Raw genomic sequence first — 18,957 nt, forward strand, 5'->3', positions numbered from 1 at the left:
AGCAATTTGTAATCCCCAGCAAGGCAAAATTTTCTTTACTTTTTCAAACATTCTTTCTAAAGTATCTGCATTTGAATCAGCTAATAAAATGTCATCCATATAATGATAAATTATAGATTTAGGAAATTTTTTACGTACCACTTCTAATGGCTGTTTTACAAAATATTGGCACAAAGTTGGGCTATTCAACATTCCCTGTGGGAGAACCCTCCATTGAAATCTTTTAACCGGTTGAGAATTATTATAAGTAGGCACTGTGAAAGCAAATCTTTCTCTGTCTTTTTCTTGTAAGGGTATTGAAAAGAAACAGTCTTTTAAATCAATAACTATGAGAGGCCAGCCTTTTGGTAACAGAGTAGGTAAAGGAATTCCAGATTGTAAAGAGCCCATTGGCTGAATTACTTTGTTAATTGCTCTAAGGTCTGTTACCATTCTCCATTTACCAGATTTTTTTTTTATAACAAATACAGGAGAATTCCAAGGGCTGGTTGATTCTTCAATATGATGAGCATTTAACTGTTCTTCCACCAGCTCTTGTAAAGCCTGGAATTTCTCTGTTGTTAAAGGCCATTGCTGAACCCATACAGGCTTGTCTGTTGACCATTTTAAAGGTAGAGCTGTTAATGTTTTTGGAAGATTATCAGTTGTTGTGCCCTGTTCTTGTATGACATGGATGGCTGGTGAGCACTCATTAGAATAATATCTTTTAATATTTCTCTCAGAAACATGTACTAATTTATGATTTGTTTCTGAGATTGGAGGGATATTAATCTGAGTATTCCATTGTTGTAACAAGTCTTGACCCCACAGGTTCATAGCTATGTTAGCCATATATGGTTTTAATTTTCCTTTCTGTCCTTCTGGACCTATACATTCAAGCCATCTTACACTTTGTTTCACTCTAGATAATGTCCCAATTCCTAAGAGTTGAATGTTTACCTCCTGAAGAGGCCAAGTTGGATGCCAAAATTCTGGTGCAATTATGGTAATGTCAGCACCTGTGTCTACCAGACCAGACAACAAAACACCATTTATTTTTATTTTTAGTTTTGGTCTTTGTTCATTAATAGAAGTTTGCCAAAAAATTTTCTTTATGTTTTTTCCTGTATTTCCTATTTTCTCTGTTTCATCATCTCGACTAACATGATTTATTCCAATAGACATTTGGTTATTTAGTTGCTTTGAGTAGGGGTTTCCTCTACAACTGCAGGAAAGGTTTGAACTGGATTTACTGTGGGGGCCTGCCTGAGGCCCCTCTGGGAGTTTCCCGAAGCTCGAGGCAGAGGGTTACCCTGTCTGTCCCTTGTTGATCTACATTCGTTGGTCCAGTGTTTTCCCTTACCACACCTTCTGCATACACCAGAAGGAAGGGGCATTCTGTTGCCAGTGTTCCTTGAAGAAACATTTTTTCTAGGAATGACCTGTTTACAATCCCTTTTCAAATGTCCTTGCTTTCCACATCCAAAACATCTAACATTGCTCAAACCTTTTGAAATTGCTTTTCCTACCACATATCATCATGGTCATAAGCCTCTACATTAACTGTATCTCTAATCCAATCTTCCAAAGGTGCAGATCTTGCCTTTAACGGCCTAATTATTCTTTTGCACGCTGCATTTGCATTCTCAAAGGCTAAAGACTCAATTATTATCTGACTAGCCTGTGAATTCGGGACCATTTTTTGTACTGCTGAAGTCAATCTTTGTAAGAAATCTGTGAAAGATTCTTTGGGGCCCTGTATAACCTTTGTAAATGACTCAGTTTTTTTTCCTGGTTCTTCAACTCTGTCCCATGCATTCAAAGCTGCTGTTTTACATAGAAGTAGGGTTTGGACATCATATGAACATTGTGTTTGTACTGAAGCATATTGGCCTTCGCCAATAAGCTGATCCTGGCAGACTTGTATTCCGCTATCCCTCCATTGTCTTTCTATATTTTTAGCCTCATTACTGAACCACATTTTCCACTGGAGATTTTGTCCGGGTTCAAGAACAGCCTGTGCCAATTCCCGCCAGTCCTTTGGTAGAATCCTATTACAAGTTGACCAGGTGTTTAACATTTGCTTTACATATGGGGAGTGCATGCCATAAGATGCTATTGCCTCCTTAAATCTTCGTAAGTCTAACATTTCAACTGGAACCCAAGTATTTTGTTCATTCTCTTCATCAGGTAGCTGCTGTACGGCTACTGGATAAATTAAGGGTGATTGTGTGAAAACTGGCTTTCTTTCTGTAACCTTACGATCCAATTTTGAAACAACTTCACTATTTATTTCTTCTGTCTGAATTTGAATTTCTCTATAATTCATTTTTACCGGTTTAACAAGTTTTTCTAAGACTGTTATCCTGGCACTTAAGTTGACGATCTTTTTAAATAGTAAAATGAGGATAAGAAAAGTAATAAACTGAATAATTCGATCAATATTAATCTTTTCATATAGTTGTTCCATTGTCAGAGTGCCTAAAATTTCAAACAAAGCCCAATTTTCTTCCAATGTAAACATAAAGCCCATTTTTTTTTAATGTAGAAAAAAAATTCTCTTTTAAATAGATATGTTAATTGACTTACCAAGTCTGGGTAGAACAGTAGAATCCCAGGGAATTTCACAGCCACCTGGTGTTCGAGGTGTGAATCCAGCGAGAGAGAGAGAGAGAAAGTGTAGTCGCTTGAGCCGAGTCAAGCCTTGGCTTTACAGGCAGGGACCCTGTTCAGCAGGGCAGGTCTGAGTTGTTTGTAGCAGTTGCAAGTAGCTCCAGCTGCGGGTCAGTCAGGCCTGGGCCCAAGCTAGGCAGCCGGGCCGCCCAGGCTGGAAACTGGACCTGCTGCTAAGCCAAGCCAAGCGGTTTTTAATGAATTCTTGTCACGTTGGGCGCCAAATGTAGATGTATCCAACCTTCTTATTAAATAATAAACACAGAACCAATGCAAAGAAGAAAGCCAAGAGGTCAGAGCTAAGAGCTAAAACCTTACCCTTCCTCCTGCGGTGGTCCTACCTCTCCGAACCAGAGCTACCCCTGTGTTAAAGTCTTTATATAATAGAGTTCCTGTCCTGCCTTCTCATTGGTTGTAAACCCAACCACATGACCGCCTCCTCACAGCCTGTCTGTATAGGCCTCCAGGTTTTCCATGATTAGTATTAAGATTAAAGGCATGTGTATCCAATAATGGCTGTATCCCTGAACACACAGAGACTTACCCAGCTCTGCCTACCAAGTGCTGGAATTACAAGCGTAAGGTACCACTGCCCTGCTTTCCTATGGCTTGCTAATAGCTCTGACCCCCGGGCAACTTTATTTATTAACATACAAATAATATTTTAATACAAATAAAATATCACCATAACCATGAGAATCAAATATTCATCCAAACATTTATTAAGACAATCAAAAGAACAAAACATCCTTTATTCACACAGCATTGACTTAGCATTCTATGTCCTGACTGAAACCATTTTTCATCAGAAGTTGGGCCCCTTTAAACTTTTAGGGTTAGTCCCTCTCCCGGACTCAGCTCCCTTGGTCCGTTCCGTTGGCCTTGCAGCTCCGCCTCCTGCCCGTGCGTACCTGCCCACCCGCTGCTCCGGGCTATCTCTTTGACCACAGCCATGCTGGACAGGCAACACACACACACACACACACACACACACACACACACACACAGGCACGCACGCGCGCGCGCATTCCTGTTTAAACTTTTAGCAATAGGTCCTCTGTTCACTTGGAGCGAGCTGAGGTTGTGGCTTAGCTTTGGCTCTGCCCAGTGCTCAGGCTCTAGTGCTGGTGCCTGGGCTCTAGTGCTGGTGCCCGCCCGGGCCGCGCTCCATCGCAGTTCCGCCTCCCACTGGCGCATACCTGTCTGCCCGCCACTCCGGGCTATCTCATGCATGCCTTTGTCCGCCGCTGTCACCGCTGGGGCATGCCCCGCACACACAAACTCACATTTAAACTTCCTACTCCCATGAGGGACTACCTAATGAGTTATTCCCACCATGAGGGAAAAACAGAAAAACATTTCCCATGAAGGGATCCTAAATATTGAATTATTCCCACTTCGAGGGAAAAATAAAAAGCGTTTGAACCAAAATAAGCAAACAGACAGCAAAACTTCTAACCTCTGGGCTCACTTGCTGTTCAGCCAACAGCAACGAGGCCTACCTGCCGATTCTTTGTAATTCAGATGCTGCACTGCAGAAAGAGCTCAGAGTTTCAGCTATCCTGAAAATTCTACAATTGGAAAAAATCTTTTCTTCCTCCATTACCACTGGGAAGAGGCTTCTCTCTTTTGTTCATCCTTTCTCTACAGGGCCCCAATCTTTAGGCCTAGTTTCAAAATTTTTCCCCTTTTTTCCAGGAAAATCCTTTTTCCTTGATTAAAATTTTTTTCTCCCTTTTCTAAAGAGAAATTTCCTTTCCTTCCCTCTTCTCTTTTGGGAAGATTTCCTTTTTTATTTAAAATCTTTAGCTGTCTTGCCCTTTCTTAACTTCGGTGGTGCCCTATTTGCACCCATGACAATTCACTCATACCTTTTCTTTTTTCTTTAAAATGCTGGCCAGCCTTCTAAGAGTGTCCGTCAGCTCGTTCCTTCTTTCTTGGATCTTGGTAGTGTCTTGGTAGAATCTCAGTAGGACCTCCATTTGTAATGGCAACACCCGTATTACTGATCACCATGTCCGAGGGAGGGGCTGCGGATTAAAAAATAAGGGACAAGAGACAGCGAGTCATTTGCCACAGCTGAATGGCGGATCCCCGGAGCTACATTTTTGCATCTAACCTGTTTACACCAAATGCAGGATACAGGAACAAAGAACCTCCCATTGATCAGTTAGGTGAGAAGGAAACCGGCAGGGAATCTGAATAGGGAGGACATCTGGTCAAGGTCAGCAAGCAAGGCAGCAGCCACTCACAGTGGGGGACCAGGGCCCACACTTAACACAACAGTCTTTTACTTATCAAATAGTTGCCACCTGGTTTCATATTGCCCATCTGACAGAACTATGCTTTTCTCAAGAAAACTGGAACTTTATGGCACAGCAGGCCTTAAGGTTGGTTGTGACTCTGAATGCCGCCTTTAGCAGCCTGTTCTTTGATATGGGGATTGGTCTAGTGGCTAGTTGTAAATCAGGGGCTGCTTCTTTGTAATGGTTTGAAGCCAAATGTTTGGACAATCCTGGTGAACAAATGTGTACCCTAGCATTCTAATCTCTAACAGGGCTGGTTAGCATATACTTATCTTTTGGGTGTTTTACAGGTAGTCTTCCCTCAGCTGAATTCTACTTTGTGAGACTTACAATCTCCTAAGCATTGGTAAATTTTTTAAATCACCAATTCTACTCTTCTACATGGTGGCGTATTAGTGGAATGCTACACAACACTTGAGATGCCCTTTACAACCTCCACAAAATTTACTATAAATGGATCTTACACGTAAAGATTAAATGCAAAGTGCTGAACTTCTAGAAGATACTGGAGAAACTAGACCTCTCCAAGTTTCACAACCTGCTTTCCATGGATGCACCAAAAGCATGTTTAAGTTGACTACAAAAATGTTTCTACACAGAGCTCCCTGCTCCCAATGCTCTGAGTAGATTCAGCCCACACAGGAAAATTACTCAGAGGCCTGCCCCTGGGTCCAGGGAGTTGCAAAGACCACATGGGACCTCACAGGACAGGGAATCTGGCTGCAAGTTCCCACCCAGATCTGGGGAGGACCCACCACACTGGCTGCTGCACCTCACCATCTGCTCCTACCCATCTGGGGACAGCAGTCCCTCACTTACCATGTTGTGGTTTCCCAGCTCATCCAAGCTCCTTTCAGCAGCAATGGCAGAACGGCACACAAAACCACTGGTGGCAGCTCCTCTTCAAAGCCAAGCCTGAATTTGGGCGCCCAGAGGAGCCCTGCACCACTTCTGACTGGTAGGTCGCCTAGAGGGCCTGATTGGCTAGTGAGGCCTGAGTGACAATAGCACCTCCCATAGGGTTACAGTGTGCTTAAAGACACAGCACAATGGTTCTCGACCCTGCCTTCCACCACAGACAGAGACATTTTCTAGATCAGCAGAGATATGCATTTCAATAGCCCTTGTCTCTGCCTCCAACAGCAGACCCTGCTATCTTCCTGCACTCCATAGACACTTCCCTTTTTCCTCCAGGATACAATGTGGCTAGTTAGCTTGCACAGCCCACTATACTATACTATGATACCCTGTCGCATAGGTGGAAGGGTACCCAGAATGCTAACAATTAAAAGGAGATTTAAGGACACAAAAGGAGATCTTTGTTCCGTGGTTTCATACTGAGATCAGATGAACTGGAGGGACTTCAGACAACCAGGAATGAAAAGCAGGAACCAGATCTCAAACAAGATAATAGGTCTTTCTCCAATCAGAAGGCTAGATGATGGCTCCATTGCTTTAGGAGTTTTATTCCTGAAATTCAGAGCAAATTCTTGGCAAATGAATAATAACAAAAAGAGTAGGCTTCACAGAAAGTTGAATACTTAGAGAATAATGAAGCTAGGAAAATGTCTTTATGAGCACTACTGTTAGCCAGCACATCTTCCTCGGTGGGCAGGTGGAGAAAAATAAATAAATAAAAAAAAAATAGCTGCATTATTTAAGATTCTCTACATGAATAGGACTGGTAGAATAAATCTCTCCATGTATGTAGAAAGTGGATTTATTAGAATGTCTCACAAACTGTGGTACAGGTAACCCAACAATGGCTGCCTACCAATGGAATGTGAAGAATCCAATAGTTGTTCATTCCATGAGACTGGATGTCTCAGCTGGTCTTCAGGATACACCAGAATTCCAAAAAAGTGGGTTCTAATGCTAGCAAAGGAATGAACTTGATAATCAGAGTTAGGACAAGCAGGCAAAAAGAGAGAACTTCCTTCTTCAATATCCTTTATATATGTCAGCTGCTACCAGAAGGTACAATCCAGATTAAAGGTGGATCTTATTCTTTGTTTGATTGTTTGTTTGTTTATTTTGGTGTTTTGGAGACAGGGTTTATCTGTGTAGCCCTGGAACTCATTTTGCAGACCAGATTGGCCTCAAACTCAGAAATTATGACTGCCTCTGCTTCCTAAAAACTGGGATTAATGGTGTGCACTGCCACCAAGCAGCTAAAGTTGGATCATATCACCTAAAATGATCCAGATTAAAGATGGGTCTTTAACTTCAAAACCTTTAAGAAAGATCATTCACAGGTGTATCTAACTCTTTGGGTTTTAGTTAAGTCCAGATGTAGTCAGTTTGACTACCAAGAATAGCTATCACAACAGCCAAGATGGAAGAAATGAAAAAGATTTCTTACCTGCAGGAGGCAAGGAGAGCATGAGAATTATTTCCAAAACAATGCTTTTCCTAAACAAAGGAAGCATATGAATTTTACTTAGGGAGTTTAGACACGTTTACATAGAGTTCTGCCTATTCCCAAGCATGCTCAGTTAACAAATACACTTCTGAACATGATTACAATGTAAAAGTAGAGACATTTAGGGACTTTCTTACCTCAAAGTCATGCAAGAACATATATAAATTATAAAAATGATGGAAAAAAATGCCTCTGGTGTATTTATCTTGCACCACAAGGTCTTAGCTGAAAACCAAGTAAATGACACAGTAAAAGTAAATTGCTTTGGAGTCTATGTGACCTGTCAATCGTGATGTTTAATCTAAAAGATAACTGTACCAATGCCACAATTCTCATAGATATAAAATATAGAGAACACAAATACAGAAAACTTCAAGGAAAAGTCACCTAAAGCACTGTATACTCTGCTTCTAGATAAATGGTTATAATAATCTCTATTAATCTCAGAACAAAGGTGCTTTTGCCTCTGAGCAGACTGGTTCAGCAGAAGGCCACAGCTGCTTTAATGCAAGACCAGAGGAACTCATTTTAACTAGCCCTGGCTTGCTGTCTGTCTCAGGGCTATGACATCATTGTAGAGAATTTCATTCTTTCATTTTTCTAACTTTTAAAAAATAACTTTAGTTATATGATGTTTTGCTTGTATGTGTCTCTGCACAGTACCTACAGAGGCCAGAAGATGGGAGATGCCTGAGACTGGAGTTATATCAAATGGTTAGCTACCATGCAGGTTCTGGGAATGGAACCTGGGTCTTCTGTAAAATCACCCAGTGCTCTTAATTGCTAAGTCATCTATCTAGTCCTTTTTTATTTAAAATTTATTTTCATAAATTGTTAATTAAAAGACATTACATCACTTTCCACTTTTATCTCTTCATTCCATCCCTTCCCAAATCCCTTCCAACCTCTTCCTTGTTAAATATGGGTGAATAAGAACACTGAAATACATGAATACAACCTTCTGCACCCATTTTGGTTGGTTGTATATATATGGATAATGGGCTGACCACATTGTGTTGGATAAACAACTAGGGAGCTCATCCCTGCTTGAGGCTAACTCTCTCAAATGGAGGCAAATTCCACTTTTTAATGAGCATCAGCTGTCTGACCCTGACTAGGCTGCCATGGACAGGAAACATAATCAAGAATAGAAAACTTAGGGTGGAAAATACCTTGGCAGTTAAGAGCACTGAAAATTCTTTCAAATTATCCAGCTTCTATTCCCAGTACATATAGAAGCTCACTACTATCTATAACTCCAGTATCAGGGGTTCTAACACCATATCCTGGCCTTCCTGGCCACAATAAAAAGAGGAGATTTGAACAATAAAAATTATTTTTCAAACTGTGTGTGGTAGTGCATCCTTTTAGCACAAGCAATCTGAACACAGAGGCAGGAAGATCATTGTAAGTTTTTTTTCTTGGTTTTTTTTTTGGTTTTTCGAGACAGGGTTTCTCTGTGTAGCTTTGCGCCTTTCCTGGAACTCGCTATGGAGACCAGGCTGGCCTCGAACTCACAGAGATCCGCCTGGCTCTGCCTCCCAAGTGCTGGGATTAAAGGCGTGCGCCACCACCGCCCGGCGATCATTGTAAGTTTTAAACCCTCTGCTACACAGTCCACACACACACACACACACACACACACACACACACACACACACCCCTAGAAAAGAAGATAACTTAAAACATACAAGAAAAGAAGCATTGGAGAATTGGGACAATATAATACCTCTTAAAGTCATTTCCAGTGTCTGCCACTGGTGCCCATTAGAATCATTTTCAAAAATAAACATGGCCAAGCATGTGAGCACATGCCATTAATTCCAGCCACTGGGAGAAACTGAACATTTGACAGTGGGCCACCATTTTACCATGGAACCTGAACTGCCCATCATGAGCTGTGTGTTATCAGATCCACCAAGTCATAAAGTAGGACATGCACAGCAGCAATCTATTATCAAATGGAAGTGGTATATAAGAGATCAGGCCCAAGCAGGTCCTGAAGGCACAAGCAAGATACATGAAGAAGATGCCCAAATGTCTATGGTTTCTACTTCTGTTACAATGCTTTCTGCTGCCAAGCATACACCTGTAGCCTCATGAGGTGTTCCCTATGATTGGTTGACTGAGGAAGATAAAGACTAAGGCCTGGTTTACTAATGGTTCTGTACATCATGCAGGCACCACACAGAAGTAGACACCTGCAGCATTACAACCCCATTCTGGGACAACCCTGAAAGATGCTGGTGAAGGGAAGTGAAGGGAGAAATACTGAAGAAGTTCAGGCAATACACATAGTCATACAGCTTGTTTGGAAGGAGAAATGGCTTACTGTGCAACTATTCACTGATTGATGGGCTGCTGCAAATGGATTGGCTGGATGATCAGGGACTTGGAAAGAGCATGATTGGAAAATTGGTGAGAAAAGACATCTGGGGAAGAGAAGTATGTGGATAGTTTTCTCCAAATGGGCTAAGGGTATGAAGATATTTGTATCCCATGGAAATGCTAACCAAAACCTGACTTCAGCTAAGGAGGAGTTCAGTAATCAAGCAGATAGGCTCACTCTGTAGACAGTCAGTCTCCTTTCCCAGCCATTTATGTCATTGCCCAATGGGCCCATGAGCAATATGGCCATGATGGCAGAGATGGGGTCAGTGCATGGGCTCAACAACATGAACTTCCACTCACCATAGCTGACCTGGCTACTGCTGCTGCTGAGTGCCAGATCAGCCAAAAGCAGAGATCAACACTTAGCCCTAGATATGACACCATTAGCCAGGGTGACAAGTCAGCAATCTAGTAGCAGGTTGACTACATTGGACCATTTCCTTCATGGTAAGGACAACTCTTTTTCCCTACTAGAGTAGATACTTACTCTGATTATGAATTTGCCTTTCCTACATATAATGCTTCTTCCAAAACCATCATCAATGGACTTATAGAATGTCTTATCCACCAATGTGATATTCCACACAGTATTGTTTCTGACCAGAGAACTCAATTCACAGCCAGAGAAGTACAACAGTGGCCCACAATCATGGAAGCTACTGGTCTTTCCATGTTCCCCAGCATCTTGAAGAAGCTGGCCTGATAGAGAGATGTAATGGACTTTGGTCTTTTGAAGACACAGTTACAGTACCAATTAGGTGGCAGCATCTTTAGGGCTGGGGCAAGGTTCTCCAGAAGGCAGTATATGCCCTGGATCACCATCTGATATATGGTATGGTTTCTCCTATAGCCAGGATCTCCATGGGTCCAGGAATCAAGGAATGGTAAAAGAAATAGTTCCAGTCACTATCAGCCTAGTAACCGACTAGGAAAGTTTTTGCTTCTTGTATTCACAACTCTAAGTTCTGCTGGCCTAGAAATTTTGGTTCCAGAGTAGAGAGTGCTTCTGCCAGGAGCCCAGTCACAACAAACATTCCATTGAACTGGAAAGTCAGACTTCCCCCTGGTCATTTTGGGCTTCAAATGCCCTTAAACCAACAGACTAAGAAAGGAATAACACCATTAGAAAGGATGATATATTCAGATTACCATGGGGAAATTGGATTGCCTCTCTACAATGGAGGTAAGCAAGATGATATCTGGAGTGCAGGAGATCCTTTAGGGCATCTCTTGGTGCTATTATGCCCTGTGATTAAAGTTAATGGGAAACTACAACAATCTAATCCAGGAAGGATGACAAAGGGCACAGATGCATCAGGAATGGAGGTATGGGTCACTTATCCAGGAAAAGACCCAAAGCTTCTGAAGTGTTTGCAGAAGGTGGAAGATATACAGAATGCATAGTAGAGGAATGTAGTTCTAAATATCATCTAAGGCCACGTCACCAGTTACAGAAGTGAGGATTATAACTGACATGAGTGCTTCTATTGCATTTTCTTAATAATGTATTTGTACAGATATCTGTATGTTCTTTCCATTTTCTTATCATATGTTATAATATCAATTAAGAGAATATCAGTGGTTATCAGATGTAAGTTTGAAATACCAGAAAGATATCCCCCAAGAAATATTACCACTATTCTAAATATATAATGCATTCACAATTGTAGGATAGTTACATTGTGTTTAGGAATAATTATGACATGGTTATTATTTTTCATTTGGAAATTAATCATGACATAAGGTGATATAATTCTGTGCCAAGTTGACAAGGGGTGGATCGTGATGGCTATTTTTGGTTGTCAACTTGACTATATCTGGAATGTACTATAATTCAGAAATGGAGAGCACAGTTGCCCCCTGGATTTTAAGGCAAGAAGACAACATGCCTTTGATCCAGATCCTGAGGCTGAATGACATGCACCTTTAATCCAGACTTTCAGGCTGGAAGCCACACCTTTAATTTGGGTCACACCTTCTGCTAGCAGGACAATGGAAAAAGGCTGCTTTCCCTCATCTTGTCAGCACATTCATTCCTGAACAGACATTGAAGCCTACTTCTTTGGGATTCCAGCATATACAAAAAGACCAGCTGAGACACCCAGCCTCAAGGGATTGAGCAACTACTAAATTCTTGGACTTTTCATTCACAGCTAGCCATTTTTGGATTGCAGTATGTAAGTCATTCCAATAAATTCACACACACACACACACACACACACACACACACAGAGAGAGAGAGAGAGAGAGAGAGAGAGAGAGAGAGAGAGAGAGAGAGAGAGAGAGAGAGAGAGAGAAAGAGATTTATTCCATAAGATTTGTGACTCTAGAGAACCCTGACTAATACACTGGGATTTCCAGTCAATTAAATTTCTATATTTTTAGGTCTTAATTTTTGATTTATACTCCAACTACACATCTGAAACACTTTTATCAAATACCTCCATACCACATTGCATACATCTACAGAAAATAACCTTTCCTATTGTATAAAGCTAAAGAATATGGGAAACAGTGAAGCATAGGGTTGGGTGTTATGTCTGATAAAAAAATTTAAAAAACAGTATGAAACATTAGACACATAGAAGATTTGGTTATTTGTTTTGATCAGGTTGATAGGTACTTGCTACTTGGTGGATAGCAACTTATTTATTAATTTAATCTTGTAGGCATTCGTTCTTTAAACCTATTAAAGTTCAAAAGGTAAGTAAAGTGATGCTTAAAAGGAAAACACCATCACCAAAGCTCCAATCACCAAGGAAGGAGAAAGTAAACTGTCTCCAGTTCTAAAGCTATCATTTAGAATTGCAGTTAAAGGACTGAATGATGGGGCTGGAGAGATGGCTTGGTGGTTAAGAGCACTGATTGCGCTCTTTCAGAAGATCGAGGTTCAATTCTCAATACCCATGTGATAGCTCACATCTGTCTGTAGCTGGCCAATCACTGATTTATTTATTTCCCAATCAGAGCAACACATTTGACATACAGACCATCCCACAGCACTAACCCCTAACCCTAACCCTAAACCCTGACCCTGACCCTAAACCCTGACCCTGACCCTGACCCTAAACACTGACCCCTGACCACAACCTTGACCCCTGACCTTGTCCATGACCCCTCACCCTCTGACCCTGACCCTCTGACCCTCACCCTGACTCTCACCCTGATCCTCTAACCCTGAACCCTCACCCTGACCCTGATCCTCACCCTGACCCTCTAAACCCTCAACCCTCACCCTGACCTTCTAAACCTGAACCTTCACCCTGACCCTCTAATTCTGATCCTCACCAACCCTCTAACCCTGATCCTCACCCTGATCCTCTAATCCTGATCCTCAGCAACCCTCTAACCCTGAACCCTCACCCTGACCCTGACCCTCACCTTCACCCTGAACCTGACCCTAACCCTGAACCGACTGTGGTGATATTGTATTCCTCAAAATATTGTGCACTCTAATAAACTTATCTGGGGTCAGAGAACAGAACAGCCACAATATTAAACATAGAGGTTAGGCAGTGGTAGCACACACCTTTAATCCTAGCATTCCAGAGGCCTAGATCCACCTAGATCTCTGTGAGTTCAATTCACCCAATACCTGGCATCAGGTTTGATTTTTATTAATAAGACCTTTAGGATTCATGCTACACCCAACCCTGACCCTGACTCTGACCCTGACCCTGACCCTATACCCGACCCTAACCCTAACTCTTCCAACCCTGAACATGACCCTAACCCTTCTAACCCTGACCCTGACCCTAACTCTTCTGACCCCAACTTTAACCCTGACCCTAATCCCTGACCCTGACACAAACAGTGGAATAGAACAGAACAGAATGAAATGGAACGGAAATGGAAAGGAACGGAATGGAGGCCTAAACCTAACCCTAACCCCTAACCCTAAACCCTAACCCCTAAACCCAGCCCTAACCCTGACCACCCTGACCCTGACCCCACACCCGGACCCTAACCCTAACCCCCTAAGGCTGCTTGGGTAGGTCATGTGTGTACAGGTCATGGGAGTGGGATTGTGTGGATGCATACCCAGGGGTGGGATTTTGTAGAGAGGATAATAGTGGAATATTTATTTTTGTTTTTGTTTTTTTTTTTTTTGAAGGGCATAATTTTATTTTAATTTTTCTTTATTAAGAAATTTTCTACTCACTCAACATAAATATCCCATCTCCTCCCTCCTCCCACACCACAGCCCTCCCTCCCAACCTCTAACCCTAACCCTAACCCTAACCCTTGACCCATGCTCCAAACCCCTTCCTCCTATTCAAAAAAGAGGACTTGTAGGCCTATAGACCCACAGTATACAGTGCAGATCTGGTCGTTTGTGGCTGTCTGATGACCTGCCTAGTTCTCAAGATCCAGTTATGCTGGGGAGAGCAGTAATGAATGAAGTGCAGCCTTTGGTATCAGCCACTTCTCTTCCTTGCTTGTTCAATGGCACAAAGCATAGTCCCAGCCTTTCCAGGCTACCTTGTAATACTCTGCACTGGTGTGATGCTTGTTCCAGCACCTTCTCACCAGTAAACAACATCTTTAAAAGACTACAAATGATGGAGAGAAACACAGAAAAATGTCAGGTGCTTTACCACATCAATTGGAATTAAAACCACAATCTCAGGCTAGAGACCTAATTCCAGAGCTTATAACATTGTCAGAACTGGCCACTTACCAATAAAACAAGAATAATATTGAAAAGTTGGGAAACAATTTTAATTAACATACCAATGTTGAAAGGTATCTTAGGGTTTCTTTTGCTGTGAAAAGACACTATGACCATGGCAACTCTTAAAGAAAAAAACATTTAATTGGGGTGGCTTACATTTTCAGAGGTTTAGTCTACTATCATCGTGGTCCAACATGGTGGCATGCAGGCAGACATGGTGCTGGAGAAGGAGCTGAGTGTCCTACATCTTGACTTGCAGGAAATAGTAAGTGGTCTGACTCATAGAGGGTGGCTTCAGCATATATGAGACTTCAAAGCCCACTTCCACAGTGACATACTTCCTCCAACAAGACCACACCTATTCCAGCCAGGCCACACCTTCTAATAGTGCCACTCCCTTTGGGGGTCATTTCCTTTCAAATCACCACAAAAGGATAAACATTTTAGCACATCTTCAGAATGTTTTGTGTTTAAATAGAAGAAATGGGACAGGGGACAATGGGTATGCATAATTAAGCAGTCTTGGTCCATATATGATCTGGTTGACCATTATGTCAGTTCTGCTTTTGCAGATGTTTAAAAGTCTTTATTTCTGATTTTTTTCTTTTATTTTTATTTGATTGATTGATTGATTGAGTTTGCTTTTTGAGACAGGGTTTCTCTATGTGGCCTTGGCTATCCTAGAACTCATTCTATAGACCATGCTGGCCTCAAACTCAGAGATCCACTTGTCCTTGCCTCCAAGTACTAGGACTAAAGGCATACACCACCACCACCCAGCTAGAAGTTCTTTATTTCTTAAGAGAACAATAAGTTTCTGATAGATGCTTGATTGTCCATGTTGGGGAGTGGTCTTATCATGGGGTGATGTGTGAGGTCGTGCTATTTCTGGAATTCAGGGTGACTCCAGGTTTGAGACATGACTAAAGACTTTCAGGTAGGTGCCTTTTAGGAGTCATTGTAAAGGAATATATTGTAAAACCTGACTGTAAGATGCTTCAGTTAGTCTTTTCTTTATGTCTACAGCCTTGAAAGGGAGTGAGAGTGATTAGTTACCACTGATTTTTAGATAGATATTCCTGGAGTGATTAACATGCCTATGTACAGAGTTACATAGGAGTGAGACCCAATTGAAAGGCGACAGACACAAATCGAAGGCAAAGATATTGGGCTTTTATCTTGCTCTCAGTCACCTTTTGGGTCCCAGGGAGGAGTCATTGCTTTTCTGCCAAAGCAGTGGCTTTTTTGGTGGGTATATTGAGAGTCTCATGTACTACAGACTGGCCTCAAATCAAATCAAAGATGGCTTCAATCTTCTTATCTTCCTGCTTCTACCTCTGGACTTCTAGGATTACAGGCAAGCAGATCTGGTCTGCCTGATTTTATGCCATATTGGTGTAAGTGTAAGCTTTCTACTAACACAAATGGGTATAATTAAAAAGGAAAATAACGTATGTTGATGAGAGTATGGAGAAGTTTGAACCTCATACTGATACAATTGTAAAATATGACGAAGGCAGATCTTCAAAATATTAAACACAGAATAATCACCCAACCCAGAAATTCTACTCCTAAGAATCTGTCCTAAAAGAATTGGAAAACAATATTAAACAGATGCCTGTTCATAAATGTTTGTTGCAACACACATACAGAAGCCAGAAAGAGGAAACAGGCCAAATGATAAAGTCACAGCACAGCCACACAATGGTATCTGTGGCGCACGCCTCTAATCCTAGTGCTCTGGAGGCAGAGGCAAGCAGATCTCTGTGAGAGGCCACAGAGCTAGTTTGAGGACAGCCAGAGCTATACAAAGAAATCCTATCTCAAAGAAAAAGAAAGGAGAGAGAGAGAGAGAGAGAGAGAGAGAGAGAGAGAGAGAGAGAGAGAGACAGAGACAGAGACAGAGAGAGAGAATGAAGTTTTGACATACTCTACAACATGAATAAACCCTGAAAAAAAGACCCTGCTGGCTGTCTTCACATCAGACCATGCATCTTAGGCTGTGGCAAATGGCTTTCCAACCCCTTCACCTACAGTCTCCTAACATTCCTGTTCAGGATTTCCTATCACCTCATGTGTCTTCACCCAGATGCCACCTATAACAATCACAGCACCACCACCCCAACTCCATCTCCTACACATCAAGCACCACTTCCTAAATACATACTGTGACTTTAGTTACTTTGCATCACACTGAACCATTAATAGGAAACCCCAGACAATCCAGGGAGTACTCTTGTGAGTACTTTCGTCTTTGGCCTGATGTTAATGGGCCCTCCTCTCATCTAAGGCTGTTTTGGGCAACCCATATGAATCTTCATTTCCTACATCTAAAGCAAACTCTCAGTCCTAGAACACGTTTAGTTTCTACACAGTGAGGCTAGGGATCAACTTCCCCAAGCCCAAACTTTTTCTCTACTTTGGCTCCCTGACTTTTTGGTCAGACCTCCAGGGACAGCAGCTGTTAAGTGCATGAATCCTATGTCTTCTCTAGGATTATATTCCATGCAGCCTTCTGCTTCAGTAGACCCCTCCTGAACAAAACACTTTTGCTAGACACTCTGGCTAGTTCTAGGAATGACCTGCAGCAGTATAGCATGTCCCCAGTAATCTGACCTTTTTACAGGCTTGATATAAGGGCTGAACAATGACAACAGCTGTTCTGCAAAGCCTATCCAGATTGAGTGCCAGTGAAGGGGTCAATCTCAAGGCTCAGAAGTTCTAGCACAGACTTCAAGTACCTGCCTGGTTGTCTCCATTAATATGTCAGGGTATTGAGTGCTTAGCTTCAGTTCCTGGCCTCAGGGCAAATGCCTGACCTTGGCTGAGGATTTGGCCCTATTTGGATCTTGGGCTGTCGTGGTATTCTGTTCCCCCAAAATATTGTGCACCCTAATAAACTTATCTGGGGTCAGAAACAGAACAGCCACTAGATACAAAGGCTAGAAAATGGTGGCACTCACACCTTTAATCCTAGCATTCCAGAGGTAGAAATCCCTCTGGATCTCTGTGAGTTCAAGGCCACATTGGAAACAGCCAGGCATGGTGACACAAGCCTTTAATTCCAAGAAATGAGCCTTTAATCCCAGGGAGTGATGGCAAAAACGGAAAGATATATAAGGCATGGAGACCAGAAACTAGAAGCATTTCGGCTGGTTAAGATTTTAGGCTTTGAGCAGCACAGTTCAGCTGAGATTCAGACTGGAAGCTTCTCAGAGGCTTCCAGTCTGAGGAAACAGGATCAGCTGGGGAACTGGCGAAGTGAGATGCCTGTGGCCTGTTCGGTCTCTCTGATCTTCCAGCATTCACCCCAATACCTGGCTCAGGTTTGATTTTATTAATAAGACTATTTAAGATTCCTGCTACATTGGGCTATCTGCTCTACTTTTCACTGTTCTGTCTCCTGTGGCAGGAGGTGGTTGTATTCGGCACAAATGCTCACTGCATTCAACAGCCTGTTTATCACCCTGTTCTTTAACTAAAACAGGGGTCCTTAGGTCAACAATCCCTGTCCTTCAACTGAGATGGCCTCTGGGATCAGATAGAGACAGTTGGGAACACACTGGAAATGTAGCTTAGTTCTTGACTTCACACGCCAGCTATCACCTAATGCAATGCACAGGAGTATGGAATGGTATGAGGTTGTATGGTGATATTTTATTTGTATTAAAATGTTATTTGTATGTTAATAAATAAAGTTGCCCGGGGGTCAGAGCTATTAGCAAGCCATAGGAAAGCAGGGCAGTGGTGGCGTATGCTTGTAATTCCAGCACTTGGTAGGCAGAGCTGGGTAAGTCTCTGTGTGTTCAGGGATACAGCCATTATTGGATACACATGCCTTTAATCTTAATACCAATCATGGAAAACCTGGAGGCCTATACAGACAGGCCGTGAGGAGGTGGTCATGTGGTTGGGTTTACAACCAATGAGAAGGCAGGACAGGAACTCTATATAAAGACTTTAACACAGGGGTAGCTCTGGTTCGGAGAGGTAGGACCACCGAAGGAGGAAGGGTAAGGTTTTAGCTCTTAGCTCTGACCTCTTGGTTTTCTTCTTTGCATTGGTTCTGTGTTTCTTATTTAATAAGAAGGTTGGATACATCTACAAGGTTGTCTTACAGAGAGCTATAGTAAGACCACAAGAGTCCACAAGAATCTCTGCCTTGGCCTGCAGACAATACCAGTGCTGAAATCTCTCCGGTGCAGATGAAATAGCCAGTGTCAGAGTGGAAGCCATAGTCTATCACACATGCTTCAGTCCCTGATACCTAGTCCCAAGTCTTGGAGAGTCCTACATTAACACATTTTGTTTTCCCTATCCCTAGTGCAATCTACAGCTTCAATCCAGTATAATCATGTTGTTGTTTGTTTGAGACAGGTTTTCTCTGTATAGCTCTGGCTGTCCTGGAACGAACTCTGTAGACCAGGCTGGCCTCAAACTCTGCCTGTCTCTGCCTCCAGAGTTCTGGGATTAAAGATGTGTGCCACCACTGCTCAGTTCATTATAACTGT

The 18,957-nt window shown here is 42.2% G+C and overlaps 1 protein-coding gene across 3 annotated transcripts in view; it reads right to left on the bottom strand.

Annotated features, from left to right (window-relative positions):
• Positions 1-338: 338 nt before the first annotated feature.
• LOC128096066 (endogenous retrovirus group K member 6 Gag polyprotein-like) overlaps positions 339-18,957 on the bottom strand; it is a 32,878-nt gene continuing 14,259 nt past the window's right edge. The window contains exons 2-3 of one of the 3 annotated variants that reach the window (XM_052715186.1): positions 7,321-7,370; positions 339-4,682 (exon numbers count right to left, since the gene is read on the bottom strand). In XM_052715186.1, coding sequence (XP_052571146.1) covers positions 1,505-2,512 — 1,008 coding nt within the window. In that variant the 5' untranslated portion in view covers positions 2,513-4,682; positions 7,321-7,370 and the 3' untranslated portion in view covers positions 339-1,504. The other 2 variants (XM_052715187.1, XM_052715185.1) reach the window with 2 other exon arrangements.

This window comes from Peromyscus californicus, unplaced genomic scaffold (genome assembly GCF_007827085.1).
Source record: "Peromyscus californicus insignis strain IS unplaced genomic scaffold, ASM782708v3 Scaffold_5__1_contigs__length_169319896, whole genome shotgun sequence".
Classification (NCBI taxonomy): domain Eukaryota; kingdom Metazoa; phylum Chordata; class Mammalia; order Rodentia; family Cricetidae; genus Peromyscus; species Peromyscus californicus.